The sequence below is a fragment of the Silene latifolia genome, chromosome 9, assembly GCF_048544455.1.
Source record: "Silene latifolia isolate original U9 population chromosome 9, ASM4854445v1, whole genome shotgun sequence".
In the NCBI taxonomy this organism is placed as follows: Eukaryota; Viridiplantae; Streptophyta; class Magnoliopsida; order Caryophyllales; family Caryophyllaceae; genus Silene; species Silene latifolia.
Genome location: NC_133534.1, coordinates 171,994,350 through 172,016,956, shown reverse-complemented (window position 1 = coordinate 172,016,956; position 22,607 = coordinate 171,994,350). Strand labels below are relative to the sequence as shown.

General features: G+C 36.6%; 3 protein-coding genes and 1 non-coding gene across 4 annotated transcripts in view; 3 read left to right on the top strand and 1 right to left on the bottom strand.

Annotated features, from left to right (window-relative positions):
• Positions 1 to 22,607, bottom strand: part of LOC141598370 (uncharacterized) — an 85,940-nt gene that overhangs the window by 22,356 nt on the left and 40,977 nt on the right. The window lies entirely within an intron of this gene.
• On the top strand, positions 1,743 to 18,585 carry LOC141601899 (protein FAR1-RELATED SEQUENCE 5-like). The gene is made up of 4 exons (XM_074422208.1): positions 1,743 to 1,852; positions 17,229 to 17,691; positions 17,794 to 18,262; positions 18,305 to 18,585. Exons 1-4 carry the CDS (start codon positions 1,743 to 1,745, stop codon positions 18,583 to 18,585), a joined length of 1,323 nt encoding a protein of 440 aa, XP_074278309.1.
• LOC141603224 (small nucleolar RNA R71) lies at positions 10,668 to 10,774 on the top strand. Its single transcript, XR_012525116.1, has one exon. It is a non-coding gene; the product is annotated as a small nucleolar RNA R71 (small nucleolar RNA).
• LOC141601898 (protein FAR1-RELATED SEQUENCE 7-like) lies at positions 18,707 to 19,794 on the top strand. The gene is made up of 3 exons (XM_074422207.1): positions 18,707 to 18,910; positions 18,998 to 19,549; positions 19,774 to 19,794. Exons 1-3 carry the CDS (start codon positions 18,707 to 18,709, stop codon positions 19,792 to 19,794), a joined length of 777 nt encoding a protein of 258 aa, XP_074278308.1.

Sequence of the window (22,607 nt, the reverse complement as noted above, 5' to 3'; positions counted from 1 at the left end):
TCATCGTCAATAGGCAACTTAGGTCTTTCATGGGAAAGACCGCTTTCGGTACAAGTAGCATATACCATTTTTGAGTGCCTAAAGTCCAACTCGGCAGCCAATTGAGCTATTTGAGACACAAATTCCTTGATATGAGCCTCTCTAGATTTATCATTCTCTTGCATTTGAAGTGCTAGCGTCTTCACCAAAGACTTCAATTCAGCAATCTCTTCTTTCTTCTTATCAGGAGGAGAAGCTTGTTGTTGCGGTGACTATATAAATGGAGGCTTTTGGTAGCCTCGCTGCTGAAACGGATGTGGCGGCACATATGCATAGGATTGACTAGCTTGTCTACGCTGCGTAAACGCATAGACTTCATCGTTCTTCGCCAAGCAAATAACAGCATTGTGCCCAGCAGCACCACATCTCTCACATTAGACCACCTGTTGTACCATAGGATGGAACATAGGTGGAAGATCAAAGGTACTCAAGCCTTCCCTTTGATGATCTTTTACCTAGACCTGTCTAGGTAGGACCTGTAGGACCTATCAAAACAGCACTAAAGGAAAAAGATAAGAACTGCCTAAAGGAATAAATCCCTTGAGGCTAAAGACAGACAAAAATAAACAAGTAAATAAAATAGTTACCTCCCAGGAAACGTCGCCAAAATTTGACACGGCTGTTGCAACCCAAGGCAGCAGCGTTTCCGCTCCAAATCCACTCATCTTCTAAATGCAAGCAAAAGGGACAGTTCCAGGCTCAATTCTGCTACTTTCATATCCTTCCTACAATTAAAGCCAAACGAACCAAAGTAGAATATTCGGGGCATTTTGTAGCATAAAACTACAAGAGTAGCATAGGAATACGTGCATAAGAGGGCAGAAAGGACTATATAAATTGCACGTATCAGTAACTTTATACTAATTTGAATTTATGTAATTTAAATCCTTGGCGAGTAAAATTAGTCCATATCAGAGCGTAACTTTAGTCCATATAAGCGTAACTTTAGTCCATTGGCGAGTGAAACTTTAATGCTTGCGAGTCATTTTATATAGTCGATCCGCCGCCATCAACACCGCTAACCGCCGCCGCTGCCAACCAATAACGACCACCTCCTTTGTTGCCAGCCCAAACCACCACTACCACTCCCACCACTAGCTGCTCACCCACACACGACCCACCACCACCACCACGGTCCACCCGTGACCACCACCACCAACAACAACCCGGAAAAAAAAAAGCGAATCTGAAAAAAAAAAATGGACAACTCCACCACCACACCTACAACAACTCCACCACAGTCCCATTATATTCAGAAACCACAACCACCACTCCAAAAAGTGTTAATCTGAAAAAAAAAAAAAACAATAAACAACCAACAACAACAACAAACACTTTTTTCAGATATGAAAAAAACAAAAAAAAAATAAAAGGGAGACCACCACCACCAACTCAATTTCAGATCTAAAAAAAAAAAGCAAAAGGGAGAACACCACAAACCACCACCACCGACTCATGCCCACTACCACCACCACGATATCCCCATAGATCTGAAAAAGAAAAAAAAACAGAGAAATGAGAAGGGAGAGAGGCAGCAGCCACCAACCGCCACCAACACCCCCACCTGACCCACCATAGCACCACGACAACCACAATGACTCCTTTATCCGATCTAGAAAAAAAGAAGGGAGAGAGGCGGCAATGGCACCACCACGACAGCCCACACCAGCATAAGACGGGATTGGACAAAATTAAGATCTGAAATGGAAAAAAAAGAGGGAGTGCGGGTTGTGCCAAGGAGGCAGAAGAGGATAGGATGGAGGCGTGGCAAGGAGGCAGAAGAGGAGATGAGGCTTCGACGGCGGCAGGTGAGGTGAGAGGCGGTGGTAGTGGCAGCGGCAAAAGATAATTGTAAAGAATGGCGGTGGTTATGGGGGTAATGGTGTTTTATGGTTGTTGGTGGTAAATCTGGTAAAGAGAGGGGGTGGGTGGCGGTAGTAGTGGCGTGGGATGGGTGGTGGTGGAGGGAGAAGAGGAGAGAAGATGGAATTTAGAGAGAGAAGTAAGAGTGAAGGGAGGAGTTGAAATGAATTAGTGAGGGAGATTGGTTAGGGTTTTTATGTTTTTAGAGTTGATCTTGACCCTTTATTTTATCTAGATCTAAGGGTGAAAAATAGGACTTATGGACTCATCTATTCTAAGGGGACTCTGGTCGGACTTTCGTTTTCGGTTACTTGTCGTTAGGATCACCTAGACCAAAACAATATTTATAGCTTCACAAACTACTCTACTATTAGTAAAGGGGTAAATAAAGGTCGGATCCCAAGGAACGGATATTATGTAGGATTTTCGATTGCAAGTAGTGATGTCTAAGGGTGTCATAATTTGGGTTGAGATAAGAAGATCACTAAACTAAATAACAATGTAAATAAACAAGCAAGATGATTAAAATGAGATGTAAACAATTGATTAAAAGCACTAGGGTGTCATGGGTTCATAGGGGATTCATGGGAATTGATCATACAAACATATTCTCAAATTATAAGCAAGCAATTATTGTTGTGATAGGATCGAGTTGGTTTATATCTTACAATCCTAGGAAGGTTTGGGTCCCGGAGCCGAATCGATTAGATTGTATAACACCTACAAGTTGACTTAATCCTCCCTACTCAACTATATGCATGGTCTAATGAGACTCGAGTTGGTTTATGTCTTACAAGTCTCATTGAAAAGGTAAGTGATGGGTAAAAAATGCAAGGATTCATAGGCTCGCATTTCATCAAACATAACATGTGTATAAGTTGAGATCACAACAAGCAAGCAAATAAATTATGTGAACATATTAGATTAAGCATGAATCATCCCCCATGTTGGTTTCCCCTAATTCCCCATTAACCCTAGTTAAGGAAACTACTCACTCATTATCAAGTTTAACATGCTAACAAGGTTGTCAAACATATTAACAAAGCAAAACATGATGAATGAATGGAGAATGATTAACAATAATTAAAACAAGGGGTAAGAGAATTATACCTAATGATGATTCCAAAATAATAAGCAAAGAATAATAGAAGTACTTGATTATTGATGGAAGGTTGTCAATCTCCCAATAATACCCAAATAATCTTCAATTACCCAAAATAACTGATGAACAATAGAGAAATTAAGGAAATGAGATTTGTATTAATTTTTAATTAAAAGTTGATTATAAGATTAAAATGAGATTGGGAAGAACATAAATAATATTAAGGATTGATGATAATCTAATTAGTACAATGGGGTATTTATAGTGAGGATTAGGTACCTAAATTAGGGTTACTAAGGGCTTAAATGACGATTAAGACCCTTAAGAAAAGTTGAGGAAATGCTCCTCTCGAAGGAAGATGCTAGTCTTCTTTTTGCTAGTCTTTCAGAAATATGCGCATCCCGAGTGGAACAAGGAAGAGACGTGTTGTACTGGGCAGGAATCCGAGCGGACAAGGGGTCGGGACGAGCGGATTGTAGTGGTGCAGGACGAGCGGATTGTGTGGTGGGACGCTCGGATTGTAGAGGTCTTGGACGAGCGGACATGGTGGTGAGACGCTCGGATTGTAGAGGTCTTAGACGAGCGTCCTGAGGCTGCGACGGGCGGATTGTAGTCCAGCAAGCTTCTTCCTCTTTTCTTCTTTTCTTCTTCTAACAATCCTCAAGGATCTTGTCGATGATGCAAGGATCTTCTTCATCATTTCCCATCTACTACATTATTTACATAGGCCTTCTAGTCTTGTCTTCACTTTGATGCTTGGTCATTAGATTCGATCAATTTAGCTCCATTTTGTCATGAAAATGCAAGGTTTGCACTCCTCTCCTACCAAGGAATCAAAACCTCAAAGAATATGCAAAACAAAGGACTAAAGATAGTAAACGACCTAATTATGCACTAAAAAGTATAGGAACGAGGCTAATTCGGGGACTAAATATGCTCAAATATTGGTCACATCAAATATCCCCAAACCGAACCTTTGCTCGTCCCGAGTAAAGAGGTGACAAAATTAGGAACCTTATTTAAACTAACCTACTAATATAACCGATATGAGACAATTAGCGGGTCTCACTGCGCCCCTTCAACTCACAACAAGACAACCATGAGGTAGGGTGCCTTCTTGCAAGGCAAGGTGGGGCTTGCCAAAATGGCGACACATCCAAGCATTAAAGCACACAAAATTAAGTAATGGATGCATCAAAAAAAGAATAGCCACTTTCCTCATATAAGTGGCGGAAATTATGCAAAAGGGAAGCAATTCAAGGGTACACACTCCTTCATAAATATGGTTTCTTCAAACTACTAAGCTTAGAAGGATACCAATAAATCACCTCCAAGTTGTGTCAAGCTAGGGTACCTTTGTCCTCAATCGTTAAATGCTTTCATCAAGAGTAGACTCCTTATGGTGTTAGAAACACTGGAGGATCGCGGAATTCCCCTTCTTGCCTAGACAAGAATAAGGGTCATCCCCTCTCTACCATGCACAAAAGTGGATTCGATGGAAAAGGGATCAATAAAACTTGAGTTTCATTTGGGAGTTTGCTTTTGTTGTTGTTTTTCCCCCCAATTTCTTGTGGCATATAACATTTGAGAACACTTTATTTTTGCCATTTCTTTTGATGTTTGGCATTTCAATACTTGACAATTTCAACTTTTCTTTGCATTTCTTTTTGAACATTTTCAAAGTCACCCCATTTGTAGGGAGGGTGCTTATATTTGAAGCTTTAGGAGTCTATTTTTGCTCCTCTTTTCTTTTGATGCAATTGCAAACTTTTTGACTTTTCATTTCATTTCTTGAACTCAAATTTGAACAATTGTTTTTGTGCCCATTCCCATTTTGATGACAAAATGTGGTAGAACATGGATGATGGATGGTTGCATGGTTTCAAAGGTCACCTTGGAATAAACGGTAGCCAAGGAGTTATCACACCACAAGGTACTCTTGACTAGGCCTTAATCCATGGGTCAAAGGATACTAGTATGACACATCCTAGGGTGTTTTACAAGTATTCTAACAAGCAAATTCTTAAGAAGAAAAAGTATCTACAAGGGCCTTATATACACTTGTCAAGTTTCCCAAATAGATCGTTTCACAAAATTTTTCTAACATGCAACTATACGCCATGATGAAACTAACATATATACATCCTAATGCATATGCTTCTACCGACTAGTATGTCATATAAACTAAATGCAAACCTAAATTCACATTGTTTTTACCGCATTAATCAAAATAAAGCCACATAGTCATTAACATAAAGAGGAAAAAGAATATTGGAAAGATCATACCATGCGGTCTTCAATATCCTCATGTGTCGGATGTGGCGTAGTCAATCAATGTGAACAAGGAGGAACAAACACAATATATACAAACAATATATACAAGACTACACTACAAAGGAAATGAACTTGTTTTTGGATTTTTCAATTTTTTTGTATTTTCGAAAATTTTTAAATTTTTTTGGATTTTGTTTTAAAAGTCAAGTTATAATTTCCTATCCCGACACTAGTATGGGCATTGTCCTCAATGGCCAATACGATAGGAAATTATGCAATTTACATGAACATGCATGATTTCTAAGCTAAATGCAAACTATACAAAACTACACTACATGGTGCATGTGTTTTTGTTATGGTGGAGAGCATAATTTAGATTAGCTCCCAATGTATATGCATAAACTTCCCCAAACCAAAATAGACACTATTTCTAATGTCAAAAATTTTGGGGGAGTTCATGCACATAAAATGCAATGCATGAAACTAAAATTTGTCATTTTGGATTTTGAAAGTTGGGAACAGTAAAATGAACACCTCAATGAAGCCAAGGTGTTAGTCCTCTAGTGTTGCTAGGACTCCGCAAAATGATCAAGATAAAATAAAAACAAGAGAAGTAGACAAACCATAAAGGAGGTGTAAGAATGTAGGAGCCTCCAAAAGCTTGCTAGTCCTCACCCATCGTGTCATCATTATCATCATCTTCCTCACTCGAGGCATCATCAACCTCCATGGATGTGGAGTCATGTACACTCTCATTTTCACTCTCTTGTTCTTCCTCACTTTCCTCTTTTTCTTGAACTTCTTCATCGTCACCTTCTTGGTTACCACTCTCATCAACAACCATCTCCTCTCCACCCGGTCTACCACCACTAGAAGTCCTAGGAAAGAATACCTCCTTATCTACCCAACTAGGCAAGGGACAAGATGGATCGAGAAGTCCTTGCCTAGTAAGATGTAGGAGGGGCGGATATTGGGCCTTGTAAGCATCAACTCTATCATTGTAAGCTTGTTTATGCATTTCCTTCATTAGTAGAGTCAAGTAATCGTTTCCCGCCTTGGCATTTTCGGGGTTGAACTCGTGGTATTCAAATGGATAAGGTGGGGTGATAATGGAGGAGGAGAACTCGACAACTTCTTCCCCTTGGTGTTGAATGATGTATTCGGTCTCTTCGGAGAGTGGGAGAAGGTAATTTGGTCTATGAACATTCAAGCGGCAAATTTTGTTAGGCGATGTGAAGGATCTAGCTTCATTCGTCAACCACCCAAATTTGTTATCAAGAGTATCATTCTTGACCCATTTGAACTTTAGAATCATGGTGGGCAAATCGATAAGATGGTCTCCTTTTACCGGTGTATAAGTGTTATTCTTGTTGAAATCCCGGTTAAAATGCTTAGCCAAATAGGTAACTAATCCTCCATTTGTAATAAAGGCCGTGCCTTCTTTGCCACAATCATCATTAAGCCATCGATCAATCAAAAGTCGTAAAGCATTGTATGGCTTGGTAAACTTTCTCCCAATGTTCAAAGAGATGATTTGTGCCTTTCCTAGCTATCAAAGTATTCCCAATGACCTTATGCCATACTTTAATGCCCGGATGATGGACTAAGAGAGCACGACAATCATGATAAGGTACGAATTTCTTTCCGGAAATGGCCATCCAAAGAGGAGCGGGGTCATACTTGGTAGGATTCTTTGTAAAAGTCGCATTATCACTAAGGCCAAATATCTTACCCATTTCGTCATAAGATAAGCATCTATCAACATTTTCAAGATGAAACTCAATAATGGTTCGGGTCTCCACCTTTGTGACTTTCAAAGAGCTCAAAAACTCTAAGGTGAGGGAGGAGTATATCAATTCTTGCATTACAAACAATTTACTCAACCCCATAGACTCGAAAAAGGTCTTAGTTTGCTCAAGAACACCCAATTTTGACAATGCATCTTCACAAATGAACTTAGTAAGCATGATGGTTTTCTTAGCAAAGAGAATAAATTTCTTTCTATGGGAGTCGGAAGTGAAAATTACCTCCGGATAATCGGCTAATTGTTCAATGACCGTAGTGGTAGAAGTAGTAGCTTCCATAGGAGGACCTTGTTCTTGAATCTCCAACCTTGCATTATGAACTACCAATGCCTTTGATGCTTGTTTGTCTTGAAGAGCTTGTTGCCTCTTAGAAAGTGTCTTATTTTGGGGTGCCTTGCTTCCACCTTTTGTTCTTGCCATACTCCTTTGCTTAGTAACACCAATGAAAGCTTGAAATCTTCAATTTCTAGTAATGCCCAAATCGATTTAGGATAGATGAAGGTTGCCTTGTATCCTAAAAATCAACTCAAAACTTGAAGATTTTGGTGTTTGAATCACTTGTTTTTGCTAAAGGAGTGATTAATTTTTGTTTTGAGGAAGTTGGGGATATTTGATGTGGTTGATTTTGGTTGAGAAAATTGGGTTTTGTTGATGGAGAAGATGAGGGTTTTGAGGTTTTGGGTAGTGGTTGTGTTTTGAAATAATGAAAATGAATGGGAAAGGAGGGTTTAAAAGACCCTTTGTTTTTGAATCGCAGAGGGAGACGGGCGACTTCAGTATCAGGACGCTCGGATTCTTTAATTTCTGGGTTCAGAAAAAGACGCATGGGACGAGCGGATTGCAGGAAGGACGAGCGGATTTCTGAGCTGAGACGAGCGTCTTTCGCTTAGGACGCTCGGATTCCTTTCCAGTGAAAAATCCCAAATTTTAGCAGTAAAAACACGAGCGTCTTTCCTCTTGGACGACCGTCCTGACTGAGACGAGCGGATTCCTTGCTGGGACGCTCGGATTCACAGTCAGACCCAAAAATAATTTCTGCAGCTTCATAAGACGAGCGTCTTATGCCTTGGACACTCGGGTTCTTTCAAGACGAGGGGATTATCCGTCGGGCCGCTCGGATTCTTCCTCGACCACATGGATTCAGGTCCATCCGTGGGTGCTTCGTAACCCGTGTCATTTCATTCTTTAATTCTTGTGTTCTTCATTGTAGGGGCACTACAAAGGCATGAATAGCCTAGGCAATTGCTATCCCCACACTAAGGCAAAGCACTACACATCAATAAACTCATAAGACCCTCCCTCACTTCTCTCAAAATGATGAAAATCTTGATCAAGGCATAAAAATGTAAATCCAAAAATGACAAAAATACAATAAAATAATTGAAATGCAAGTTAGGGAGTTAGAATATTTACAAATGGTGGTTTAGGGAGGACTCCACCAAACTCTCATCCAATTTGAGATGTCAAGGGGGCATGTTTAAGGTGTTGTTGATGTTACTCAACACCTTGAAGAAGTAGTCAAAAGCTTGCTCATTATCATGATAAAGATCCTCAATAGACCTTTGCACTTGTTGTTCTCCATGATGGTCTTGGGTCGTAGCATTACCAATATAGGGATTGAATATCCCTTCAAACTTGTCATCCCAAAGACCGCATACTTCGTCTACTTGATCATTAAAAATGTCTTGAGTTGATGAAGACAACTCTCCTTCTTTCTTGTCTTGGCCAATGAGGCCTTCTTCTTCACTTGTCATGGGTGAGCTTTTCAAGCTCTCAATATTGTAATTTCCTTGCTCTTTTGATGGAGCATCATCAACTTTATTTTTCCATTGAAATTTCAACTTCTTTCTATCATCTTTCTGGCTATAGTGATCAACCATAAAACGTGGCTCATGCAATCGGAGAGCTCTCATAGTCTTGTCAAGATTGAAAGTGATGGTTTCATCTCCCACTTCAAGGGTGAGTTCTCCATGCTTTACATCGATCACCGCTCCCGCGGTGTGCAAGAAAGGTCTTCCTAAAATAATAGGAATGTTAGAGTCTTCTTCCATGTCAACAATAACGAAATCCACCGGGATGAAGAATTTTCCAATTCTCACGGGAACATCTTCCCATACCCCTAAAGGTGTCTTTGTTGATCTATCCGCCATTTGAACCGTGATGTTGGTGCATTTGAGTTCCCCCATGCCTAGCCTCTTGCTTACTGAATATGGCATAACACTCACACTTGCCCCAAGGTCACATAGAGCTTTGTTGATCGTGGTGTCACCAATAGTGCATGGAATGGAGAAACTTCCCGGATCCTTGAGCTTTGGAGGTGAACTTCCTTGAAGAATGGCACTACTTACTTTAGTAAAAGCAATAGTCTCAAGCTTCTGGATTGATTTCTTCTTTGTAAGGATATCTTTCATATACTTTGCATAGGCCGGAACATGATTGATCAATTCCGTAAATGGAATTGAGACTTCTAAATTATTCACAATCTCCATGAATTTTCCAAGTTGGTCATCAAACTTAGGCTTAGCTTGACGACTCGGGAATGGAAGTTAATCACAATAGGCTACTTTTCTTTGGCCTTCTCTTCATCCTTATTTGAAACTTCTTGAGTGGTGGGTTCTTCTTCTTTAGAGTTTTCAACAACTCTTTCCTTGTCACTAGCATTCACAACATCTTCATCAACGGGCTTCTTCGGCCCTTTATACCTTGTACCACTCCTCAAATGGATGGCACTCACCGGTTCTTGTCTTGGGGGATTACCTTGAGGTGGTAATTGCCCCTTTTGTCTTTGTGAACTTGAATATGCTAATTGAGACATTTGGGTCTCCAACATCTTTGTGTGAGCTAGTATGTTGTTAATGGTGATGTCTTTTGCTTGGCTATCCTTTTGCATTTGAGTGAAAAACTTTTGTTGGTTCTTTTGCATTTAGAGGACCGCTTTTTGAACATCAAAACCTTGGTCATTTAATTGAGTGTATGGAGTTTGGTTTTGGAAACCTTGGTTTTGGTTGTAAAAGGGTCTTTGATTTTGGTTTCTCATTGGAGGTGGGGTGTATGTTGGTTGAGGGTTCTGAACATTTTGGCTTTTGTATGAGAGATTTGGATGGAATTTGGTGTTTTTATTGTAATAGTTGGAATAAGGGGTACCACTCTTGTATGCTTGAAAAGCATTTACTTGCTCACTTGTTCCCCTACATTCACTTTGGTCATGTCCCAAAGTTCCACAATTCTCACATATTCCACTTGAAATTGATGAAGATGCCACCATGGCATTAACATGTTGCTTTGGCGATTTTGAGGCTTCTTCAAGTTTAGCCATAGCCTTCTCAAACTTCAAATTAATGGTATCAATATGAGCACTAAGTTGAGCACCCAATTGAGTAATAGAGTCCACTTCATGCTTTCCTCCTCTAGTAGCCTTCCGAGGTCTACTATATTGTGAGTTATCGACCGCCATTTCCTCAATCTTGTTCCATGTTTGATTATCGTCAACTTCGGTGAACATACCATTTGATCCCATGTTGAGAATGTTTCGGGAGTCTTCATAAAGACCATTCCAAAATTGTTGTACCAAGAACCACTCGCTAAGTCCATGATGAGGACATGAGCGACAAGTTCCTTTGAATCGCTCCCAAGCTTCATACAAAGATTCTTCGTCCCTTTGTTTAAACCCCGTGATTTGGGCTCTTAGCATGTTAGTCTTTTCCGGAGGGTAGAACTTTTTGTAGAAAGCAAGAGCCAATTTCTTCCAAGAGTCAATAACAAGAGTAGCCTTATCAAGGCTCTTTAACCATTGTTTCACGGTACCAATCAAAGAAAAAGGAAATAAGACCCATCGAATTTGGTCTTGAGTCACTCCGGTCTATGAAATCGCATCGCAATAGTCACAAAAAGTCTCCATATGAGAATGAGGGTCTTCACTAGGCATCCCCCCCAAATTGGCTTCTTTCGACTAATTGGATAAATGCGGATTTTGCAAAAAAATTACCGGTCAAGTGTTGTGGTGTGGGAGTACCATTGGGTAGGCTCTCCTCGGTTGGTACGGAATGTGATGAAAATTTAGGCATTGTGGGTTGATTTTGTGGTGGGTTTTGTGTTGGGTTCTTCTCTCCTTCTCTTGCAAAAGGGTTGATGAACTCAATATTGTTTGGTTGAATATCCACAATCTCACCAATACCTCTCAAAGTATTTCTAGCAAGTCTTCTATTGGTTGTCAAAGTTCTTTCAATCTCGTGATCAATGGGTAACAAGTTACCTTGTGATCTTCTAGACATGCAAAATATCAAACAACTTGAAAACAATTAGAACAAACCTTGAGGAGTTTTACTTCCCCAAGGCAAAGAAAGACACAACTAAGAACAATCAAAGAAAATCAAATCAAGTTAACACTGTCCCCGGCAACGGCGCCATTTTTGGTCGGACTATCGTTTTCGGTTACTTGTCGTAGGAGCACCTAGACCAAAATAATATTTATAGCTTCACAAACTACTCTACTATTAGTAAAGGGGTAAGTAAAGGTCGGATCCCAAGGGACGGATATTGATGTAGGATTTTCGATTGCAAGTAGTAGTGTCTAAGGGTGTCACAATTTTGGTTGAGATAAGAAGATTACTAAACTAAATAACAATGTAAATAAACAAGCAAGATGATTAAAATGAGATGTAAACAATTGATTAAAAGCACTAGGGTGTCATGGGTTCATAGGGGATTCATGGGAATTGATCATACAAACATATTCTCAAATTATAAGCAAGCAATTATTGTTGTGATAGGATCGAGTTGGTTTATATCTTACAATCCTAGGAAGGTTTGGGTCCCGGAGCCGAATCGATTAGATTTTACAACACCTACAAGTAGACTTAATCCTCCCTACTCAACTATATGCATGGTCTAATGAGACTCGAGTTGGTTTATGTCTTACAAGTCTCATTGAAAAGGTAAGTGATGGGTAAAAAATACAAGGATTCATAAGCTCGCATTTCATCAAACATAACATGTGCATAAGTTGAGATCACAACAAGCAAGCAAATAAATTATGTGAACATATTAGATTAAGCATGAATCATCCCTCATGTTGGTTTCCCCTAATTCCCCATTAACCCTAGCTAAGGAAACTACTCACTCATTATCAAGTTTAACATGGTAACAAGGTTGTCAAACATATTAACAAAGCAAAACATGATGAATGAATGGAGAATGATTAACAATAATTAAAACAAGGGTTAAGAGAATTATACCTAATGATGATTCCAAAATAATAAGCAAAGAATAATAGAAGTACTTGATGATTGATGGAAGGTTGTCAATCTCCCAATAATACCCAAATAATCTTCAATTACCCAAAATAAATGATGAACAATAGAGAAATTAAGGAAATGAGATTTGTATTAATGCTTAATTAAAAGTTGATTACAAGATTAAAATGAGATTGGGAAGAACATAAATAATGTTAAGGATTGATGATAATCTAATTAGTACAATGGGGTATTTATAGTGAGGATTAGGTACATAAATTAGGGTTACTAAGGGCTTTAATGACGATTAAGACCCTTAAGAAAAGTTGAGGAAATGCTCCTCTCGAAGGAAGATGCTAGTCTTCTTTTTGCTAGTCTTTCAGAAATATGCACATCCCGAGTGGAACAAGGAAGAGACGTGTTGTACTGGGCAGGAATCCGAGTGGACAAGGGGTCGGGACGAGCGGATTGTAGTGGTGCAGGACGAGCGGATTGTGTGGTGGGACGCTCGGATTGTAGAGGTCTTGGACGAGCGGACAGGGTGGTGGGACACTCGGATTGTAGAGGTCTTGGACGAGCGTCCCGAGGCTGCGACGGGCGGATTGTAGTCCAGCAAGCTTCTTCCTCTTTTCTTCTTTTCTTCTTCCAACAATCCTCGAGGATCTTGTCGGAGATGCAAGGATCTTCTTCATTATTGCCCATCTACTACATTATTTACATAGGCCTTCTAGTCTTGTCTTCACTTTGATGCTTGGTCATTAGATTCGATCAATTTAGCTCCATTTTGCCATGAAAATGCAAGGTTTGCACTCCTCTCCTACCAAGGAAACAAAACTTCAAAGAATATGCAAAACAAAGGACTAAAGATAGTAAACGACCTAATTATGCACTAAAAAGCATAGGAACGAGGCTAATTCGGGGACTAAATATGCTCAAATATTGATCACACCAGACTCATTTGATCCTAATTCTATATATATATATATACACACACACACACACACACACACACACACACACACACACACACACACACACACACACACACACACACACACACACACACACACACACACACACACACTAGTTTAGGACCCGTGCAAAGTTGCACGGGTGTGTATATATTGTGTATATAATTTTTTTCGTAAATTCATAGATTTACAACATTGTTTTGGTTTCTTAATTGAGGTAATTTATTTCCTATATGTTACATGGAAATTATATACTTCACTACTACAATTACAAATACAATACTTCTATAACAATATAATCTACATATTTAAATTATAGTATTAATTTTTTTTTTCAAAATAACATTAGTATTAATAGAGTATTAATTGTAAAAAAAATAGTTACACTCCTTTTGTATATCGTGCTTACACACGTCGTATCTCATATCTTTGAATAGTGCATGCATATGCCGACATGTTTACACCTATGTTAAAGCATGTTAATAATTTCAAATATCGAAAAATTTTACCATATAGGATAAGTTTTCAAATGTTTGCACAAAAATTAAAATTGAAATGAAGACAAAATAAAAAGTAGAATTTCGAATTAAGTCAAAACAATATTAGTTAACGTATACACTTGAAAACTTGGCATAAAAGGAAAAAATGCTTACGAGTTACACATTATGATATCTCTATAAATTATTTTCTATTTGATATACTAATCAGTATATGTAAATTACCATACTAAAACCTCTTTGAGCTTTTGAAATTATTTTACGACCCGTTAATCGCGAAACATATTTGGTCTCTATGTCTTTAAAGAAGGTCTCACAATAAATTTATTATGAGCTTATTTTACAATTATAATATAAAACAGTACCACGGGCAATAAAAAAGGTGAAAATATGGTTAAAAATAAAATTAATACACTTATTATAATAATATATACAAAGTTAAAGAGTCGTTTCAAGTCATGATTAGCAATATAATTATATAATAGTCATGAAAACGAATAAATGAGTACAATGTTATATCAATAACTTATTTAGAGACTATCTCTGATCTCCCTCATTTTTTTTATTAGTTAATGCAATTTATACGAATGAAATTTGATTATGAGTAGGTTGACATTGTTTAAACATTAATAAGGGATTAAAGGGTATGTATCAGAGAGTTTTGATTGGATGTATATTTAACATTAGCGAACATGAATAAAGGGTCTACACTCTAGAGTGTCAAGGGCCTAATTCTTAATCACAAATTATACTAAGATATGATACCCTAATATGGTGGGACCACATAAAAGTGACCATTTTATGGTAAAAATTTAGCTTTTGATATTAAAAGTTGCACAAATTCTCATTATAGACGGACACTATCCGTCTATATGTATAGACGGATACCACTTTTCCTCACAAAATACCCGTTTGCCATAAAGTGGGAAGCACATGGGGGTGCCCCACCTTGTCCCCCTTACCCATTTTATTAGAGGTCTTTACCCGTCTGTTCGCCCCACCCGTCTATACCAAGACCTATTGTAAAAGTTGCCACTATTTTGTTATTAATAGGGACTACTTAAAAAAACAATCATTTTTACGTGAAATGTTCACTATTTCTTATAAATTGGTCACTTTTAGCAGTCTACATTCTACTTGCATTGATAAAAGTGACCAATTTCTTATTTCTTATAAATATTAAAAAAAAACAAATCATAAATATCTTTTTTAATTTTCCGCCTAACTACTCACCTCATACTAAACATAATTTTACCAAAATCCATAAGCCCACTAATCAAATGACCCATAATGATCATCAAATTTATATCTACTAACTCATACATGGCTAATATTGACTATGAAATGAGCCCACCATGTTAACAAAAATGAACCTCAAATTGATTTTTTACCAATTTCTGCCAGTCAAATATTGAAAACCTTGAAACTAAAAAATAAATTCAACTTAATATATGACTTTTGAATGTCTGCATAAAACATATGAGACACGAGTAATGTTATGGGACATAGAGACCAAATATGTTTCGCGATTAACGGGTCGTAAAATAATTTCAAAAGCTCAAAGAGGTTTTAGTATGGTCATTTACATATACTGATTAGTATATTATATAGAAAATAATTTATAAAGATATCATAATGTGTAACTCAGTTCATGTTAATAACACATATACTGATTAGTTTATCAAATAGAAAATAATTTATGGAGATATCATAATGTGTAACTTAGTTCATGTTAATAACTATGGTAATTGTTATTGTTTTATTAATTAGTATAGATAGTTAGATTGAAAGTTATGAACACTTCAACATGACTGGCCACTTTAATAAATAGGTATTTACACCGGTTTAAAAACATAAAAAGAATGATTTTGAGACTAACGATTATCTAAATTGCATGATTAAACAATATTATTTGATCGAGTAAAAACATGATGCTTGAAAATTTTAAATTCACGCCAAACAATTGTATAGGATATGAAAATTAGTTTTAAAAAACCCACAAAATTCTAAAACTAATTATGATATCATGGAGACCTTAGAATATAGAGAAGTTAGTAAAAACAACAATAAAATATGGTGATATAAATCTTATGCTAACAACATAAAAGAAATCCTATATATTGGGCTATTTAGTTAGTGCGCCTATTTTTAAAGAATCCAAAAATATGTTAAATGTGGAAGCGAGGTTTTAGAGGGAAAAAAATATGTTATGGTTACACACAAAAAATATATATATATATATATATATATATATATATATATATATATATATATATATATATATATATATATATATATATATATATATATATATATATATATATATATATATGTATGTATGTATGTATGTATATATAGAATTAGGATCATATGAGTATAACTCATATATTTAGGGATTGTGGATCAATCTAAGCCATCTAAAGTAATAGATCCTACGTCTTATATTTAACACATAGAATTAAGGGCAGTTTGGTAATTTTAATTCTTTGTATATATACCCCTGCTTCCCTAAATTTTATAACCTTTTTCAGTTACAATATCAATTTTCTTTCTCTTTCTAAATTCATCTTCCTCGACCTAGCTTTATCCATGGATTCCTTCTTTCTGCTGCTTATTTCTTGCGCGATTTGTTGATTTCTATTTCTTATCAAGGATTATACTTGTCTTCAATCTAAATCGCTATGTCAGGTACATCTTCTTTCTGCTGCTGCTGATTTCTTCCTTGATTTGTTAATTTCTAGCTTTATTTTGATGTTATTGTTGTTTTTTTACACATATTCGCTACGTTTATTATGAATTCATGTTTAGATTTTCAATTTTCAGCTTTATTTTTATGTAATTGTTGTTTTTGTTACACATATTTGAATTACTCTTCTTATTACTACTTTGTTTCGAATGTATGTCTACCTTCGTAATATCCAGCTGTATTTTCATTTACTTGTTGTTTTTGCTACATATATTTGCAATTACTAGTGTTGTTACTTCGTTTCTTATGAATTTGTCTATATTTTCAATTTTCATACGGTTTTATTGGTGTACTGCACGAAATTTCAATTTTCATACTGTTTTTGCTACCTATATTTTCAATTTTCTCTTGAGTTTGCCATCATTGTAACTTATTGTTTACTTTACATCTGTTATCAGTTGTTGTAATGCATTCTCGTACTATATTCGTTTGCAGACCTTGACACTGCTTTAGCAGTATTACAATAATAACAGATATCCAATATAATATCACACCATATTCAATACAATATCACAACTATTACAATAACAAACTTTGTCATTAGTCTTGGCCCCCTACTGTTTGCTTAATACCTGTTATGTTTTTAATTGCCTCTCATATTGCATTCTTTTCCAGATGCTGATAGTTGTATACCTTCTTCTGGATCCATCTTTCACGATACTAGTGTGTCTTAAATTACTTCTATTCCATGCATTGAAAGTCCTTCCCCACCTACGTCTAATGTTAATGATTTTGCTGAAATTACTTCTACTCCACGCATTGAACAACCTCCTGTTTCTTATCATGAACATCAACTGTTTTTGGAATCCACACCTGGTGGTACTGAATTGTGGACAAGGAATGTCGCAATTCAATCTAAACCTCAATTTGGTCAGATTTTTGAAAAATTGGAAGATGCTATCAGTTTTTATAATGTGTATGCAGAAGCATGTGGTTTTGAACCTAGGAAGTCCTCTCAAAAAAAAAATGCTGATGGTGCCATCTTTTATAAACTTGTTGACTGTAATCGTGAAGGGTTTAGAGATGGTAAGAAAAGAAAAGCTATTGTTCATGATAGTGTAGTGGAGCAGCCACTTATAAAGCCGTTTAATATTAAGAACAATAAACTAACTAGGACTGGTTGTGATGCTATGATTGAATTTCGCCTTATCAAGGATGTTTATGTTGTCGCTTAGTTTCGTGAATGGCATAATCATCGTCTTTGTTCCCTCACAAATCAAGAATTTCAAAGAAAAAAGAGACACCTTCATCTTTTTTATAAAAAGGCAATTATTGATCATTCAAAAGTTAATTTAGGCCCTACATCGGCATATAGATATTCTAAGGAACATGCAGATGGTTATGAGAATGTTGGTGCTCAATTGATTGATTTTAAGAACTTTGGAAGGGATATCAAATGTTTCATAGGAGATAAAGATGCTCAATTGTTTATCAATCATTTCGAGGACCTCCGTGAAACCAATCCAGGTTTCTACTTTGCTTATGAAGTGGATTCTTTCAAATGTTTGGTTCGTGTGTTTTGGTGTGACGCACAGGCACGTCAAAATTACTCTTCCTTTGGTGATTTGGACACTTTTGATCCAGCTTACGGTACAAATAAATATTCTATGATTTTCACTCCTTTTACTGGGGTAGACCACCACAAAAGATCTGTGACTTTTGCTGCTACATTGTTGTTTCATGAGGATGAAGATTCATTTAAGTGGGTTTTTGAGAAGTTCTTAGACGCTATGGGTCAGCGAGAGCCGCAATGTATAATCACTGACTAATGTGCAGGAATAAAGAAGGTTGTACCCAAAGTTTTCAAGAAGGCTAAGCCTAGATATTGCATGTGGCATATTATGCAGAAGGTCCCTGACAAGATTGGAAGTACAATATCCAAGGAGACTAATTTTATGAGTCGTTTGAATTCTGTCGTTTGGGACTCTGACTTGGAACCTTTAGAATTTGAACGAAAGTGGTCTGAGTTAATTGCTGAACATAACTTGCAAGCAAATTCATGGTTGTCATACATGTATAAAAAAAAGAAGGAGATGGATCCCAGCTTATTATCGTGATATTCCTATGGGATGTCTTCTCCGAACAACTAGACGATTGAAGAGCCAGAATAGCTTTTTCAAACGTTTTGAAAATATACATGGTACACTTGTTAAGTTTTGGATACGGTTTCAAAGCGCCATGGATCAACAGCGCCGTACACAAAAGCAACATGATCGAGACAGTGATTATACTTTACCCCAATTAGCTACGTCTCTACACTTGGAAGCTCATGCGTCCAAGGTTTATACCCATGCTATTTTCAAAGATTTTCAACAAGAGGTTGCTGCCTCTATGTGTTCCCTTAGTGTTGGTGGCTTCACACCACCTGTCGACAGTACAGAGGTCATTGTTGTTACTGATGCTAGAATGCATAAGACCTATCAAGTAGTGTTCAATTCTATAAGAACCGATGCAGAATGTTCTTGAAAGTTGTTTAATAGGAAGGGTATTATTTGCAGACACATTATTTGGGTTTTCTCTGGGAAACAAGTCAGGACTTTGCCTGATAAGTACATACTTATGCACTGGACAAAGAATGCACAAAAGATCCCTTTGTATGGTTCACATGGTGAGTTACTTGACGACTTTGATGCCACTGATGAAAGGAAGCTGGAGATGTGCAAATTATGGTCAGAGTTCTACTCAATTATTAGTTTGCTGAGAACTATGCCTATCAATCAGATCACTGATCTTGCTGACACATTGAAGCAATTTCGGGTCAAACTCAATCCACAAGCACAGTCAATGACAAAAGAGCAGGAGTTGAAAATGCTTCTTGGATGTAGTTCCTCAACTGAGGTGACGATTCTATCGCCTCGTCAGGCAAAGAATAAGGGTAGTGGGAAGAGAATGATATTGACAAAGCAACAATGCATTGCCAAAGCAGAGAAGCCAAAAAGGCTTTGTAAAAATTGCAAACAATTGGCTAACCATGATAAGCGTAACTGCCCTCATCCTTTTGTACCTGACGTCGAGAATCGGGTATGCTACCTAAATAAATATATTCTATTACATTCACATTCTTCTATAAGTAAGATGCCATACGATTCTGTTTATGAGTTTAATTTTTGGAATTGTATATACTGTTGATATTGAGCGCTGACGAGTACTCGTGGTGCTGTTTATGATTTTAATTTCTAAAGCTGTATCAACTGTGTTTGTTCATTTGCTGACAACTACTTGTTGTGCTGTTTTGTATTTTTCAGGGGAGTTCAGATGATGATTGACTGGTATACTGATTCATGTTCATCAAGGTCATCCAAAACATTTTTTGTGTCGTCGTCTCTTGGTTGGAGGATTCTTTGTTGATGGAGCTCAATATATATAGGATATACATCTTATAGTTTCATTACTATTATAGCAATTACACTCCATACGTTAGGATTTACGCACTGATATAAGTGATCTTATTCGTACATTGTTTGATACTATATTTCATACGCAAAGTATTAAAAATAGTCTTATTTTGTATAGTTAGACGTGTGATATTTCATAGCTAGATGTGTGATATTTCATAGTTAGACGTGTGATATTTCTTCTATACTACTTTCAAAACAGTATTATCAGAACTCTTATTTTTAAATGTACATATCGTGATATTGCATAGTTGGACGTGTGATATTTCTTACATAAAGCTTCCAAAAAAATATTATCAGAAGTCTGATATTTTATTGTACATGTCGTGATATTGCATAGTTAGACGTGTGACATTTCATAAATAAAGCTTCCACAAAGTATTATCAGAAGTGTGATATTTCAATGTACATGTTCTGAAACTGCAGAGTTAAAATGGATGACGGTGGAATATGGATGACGGTGGGATTTTTAAATGTACATATTTTGATATTGCATAGTTAGAACTATGATATTGCATTTGATATGCAATGTGATATCACATTATATCGAATAAAATATCACACTTGTCTCAAATAAACACCACACGTATCACAATAATTTCAGTATTCTTTATAGTATCACAGTCTGTTCAATACAATACCACGCAATATTCAATCCAAAATTTTACTTTTTGGGGAATAATTATTATCCTCGCAGTGTTTACAATATCACATGATATCGAATACAATATCATCTTGTCTTAAATAAATATCACAAGGGGGAATAATTATTATCCTCACAGTTTTTTGCCATACAATATCACAAGATATCGAATACAATATCATACTTGTTTTAAATAAATACCACAACTATCACACTAATTACAGTATTCTTTACAATATCACAACGTATTCAATACAATACCACATAATTAGACGTGTCATGGGATACAATATCACAACGTATTCAATACAATATTAGTTGTTTTGCTATACAATATCACACTTTCCGTCCAAAAAGAGATTTCTCAGTCAAGGGTGAACAATGTTTGTTCAATAAGAGTTACTATATCACATGTTTTTACCTTTTCCAAATAATATATGTCATTTTGAATGCTTTTAAAGTAACAATTTCTCCTAATGTTCGATTTAAAGTTTAAATACCACGAATTTCATAATACAATCTCGCAATGCATTCATTCCAATATCACACGTGTAAGATAAACTAGTTGCTCAACAAATAGATGAATGAACCCTTTTAAAATAGCACATTAACACTAGTTTGATATATCTTCATTACAAAACCTTACCAAACGATCTAGATTGTACCATTTTTGTCTACCTATTACAAATCAAACTCCAAACCCATTTTCCTAAGTCAGATTAAACACTTTCTATTTTCCTACATTGCTGCCTCTACCTCGACCTCTATCTCAACCTCTTGCTCTTGAATATTGTGCAACTGTTTTGATCCTCTGACCACCACTTGTGTTTTACCCACTGACAATATCACTGCAATCCCAAATATGTGCACAGATACTCATTAATATATGTCCATAGTCAAATAAAACCAAAACGAATATCTTACAAAGTAATGACATTATTATATCCGATTAGCCATTTTTTTTATTTTTTTTATTTACCTTTTAGGAGAACTACGAAGAACAAGCATTTCAGTATTCACCGGCTTTTGCACATCTTCACCCTTGCCTCCTTTTACAGGTTTTTTGTTCATCGCTGCATCTCTTTTCAGTTTCAGTTGAGGCCAAACTTCTTCCTTTATTGCTGTGAACTCTGCTGCCCTTTGAATGAGTTGCTCCCTAATTCCATTTATGTCAGCCAAGAGTAATGCTGTTGCCATTTCTGCCCAATAGTATCTGCGGCCAACATTTCCATCAAGATCTGCTTCAAATACTTCTCCCTCATACCTTATCATGTGCAGCATTAGAAAAGTGTCGGATTCATTGTTCTTTAGTTCCGGTTTTTGCCATTTGAAGCTTACGTTAACAATGTTAAAACCTATTATTTCTTCAGCTTTCGGCCTTTTCTTTGCTTCCAGATAGTCACTCATGCATGAAGCCTGACACATTTCAATAAAACCATCGGAATGAAACACACATATATTATCCAACAATGTCTCAGATTTCCATTATCAACTAAAGCATTCAACTTACCACAATATCTGCCAGTTTGTAAACACTTGTATCTTACCATTTATCATAGGATGTATTATCTAGGACTTCAACCTTTTCTTTGTTAAAGTTTATACAAACACAAAAGTAATGGTCTTCAAATAGCATTGGTACGAAAACAATCTCAGCTGTCAAGTTGCATGTACCCTTGTTTGCGGTAATAAAAGTATCCCAAGCTTCAAAAATCCTCAATTTATGAGTTTCATCCTGACTTTCATCACCTCCTTGTTGATATAATGCGTGAACAACATCCTGTTTGCAAATCAGTTGTTTAACAATAACAGCACATATTCATTGTATTAATATTAAATTTACAATATTTACAATCAAATATCTAAACTACTTGTAAATAATATTGCATACCATGTGGCGAAGTCCGAGAAACAGTAAAGTTGTTGTGCTGTGATCCTTGTACTCAATGTCATTCAGTAGGTGTGCCCAACATTCAATCATTTTGCTCGTGACATTCACCGTCTGTTGTATTGATAGTATATCCTCTTTGAGGAGTTTTGA

Coding starts and splice junctions, on each gene's coding strand:
- LOC141601898 (XM_074422207.1), top strand. CDS start 18,707: ATGGATCAACAGCGCCGTACACAAAAGCAACATGATCGAGACAGTGAT. Junction 18,911..18,997: donor CACCTGTCGACAGTACAGAG/GTCATTGTTGTT, acceptor TGTTCTTGAAAG/TTGTTTAATAGGAAGGGTAT. Junction 19,550..19,773: donor TACCTGACGTCGAGAATCGG/GTATGCTACCTA, acceptor TGTATTTTTCAG/GGGAGTTCAGATGATGATTG.
- LOC141601899 (XM_074422208.1), top strand. CDS start 1,743: ATGGAAAAAAAAGAGGGAGTGCGGGTTGTGCCAAGGAGGCAGAAGAGG. Junction 1,853..17,228: donor CTTCGACGGCGGCAGGTGAG/GTGAGAGGCGGT, acceptor ATGCATTGAAAG/TCCTTCCCCACCTACGTCTA. Junction 18,263..18,304: donor GAAGTTCTTAGACGCTATGG/GTCAGCGAGAGC, acceptor ACTAATGTGCAG/GAATAAAGAAGGTTGTACCC.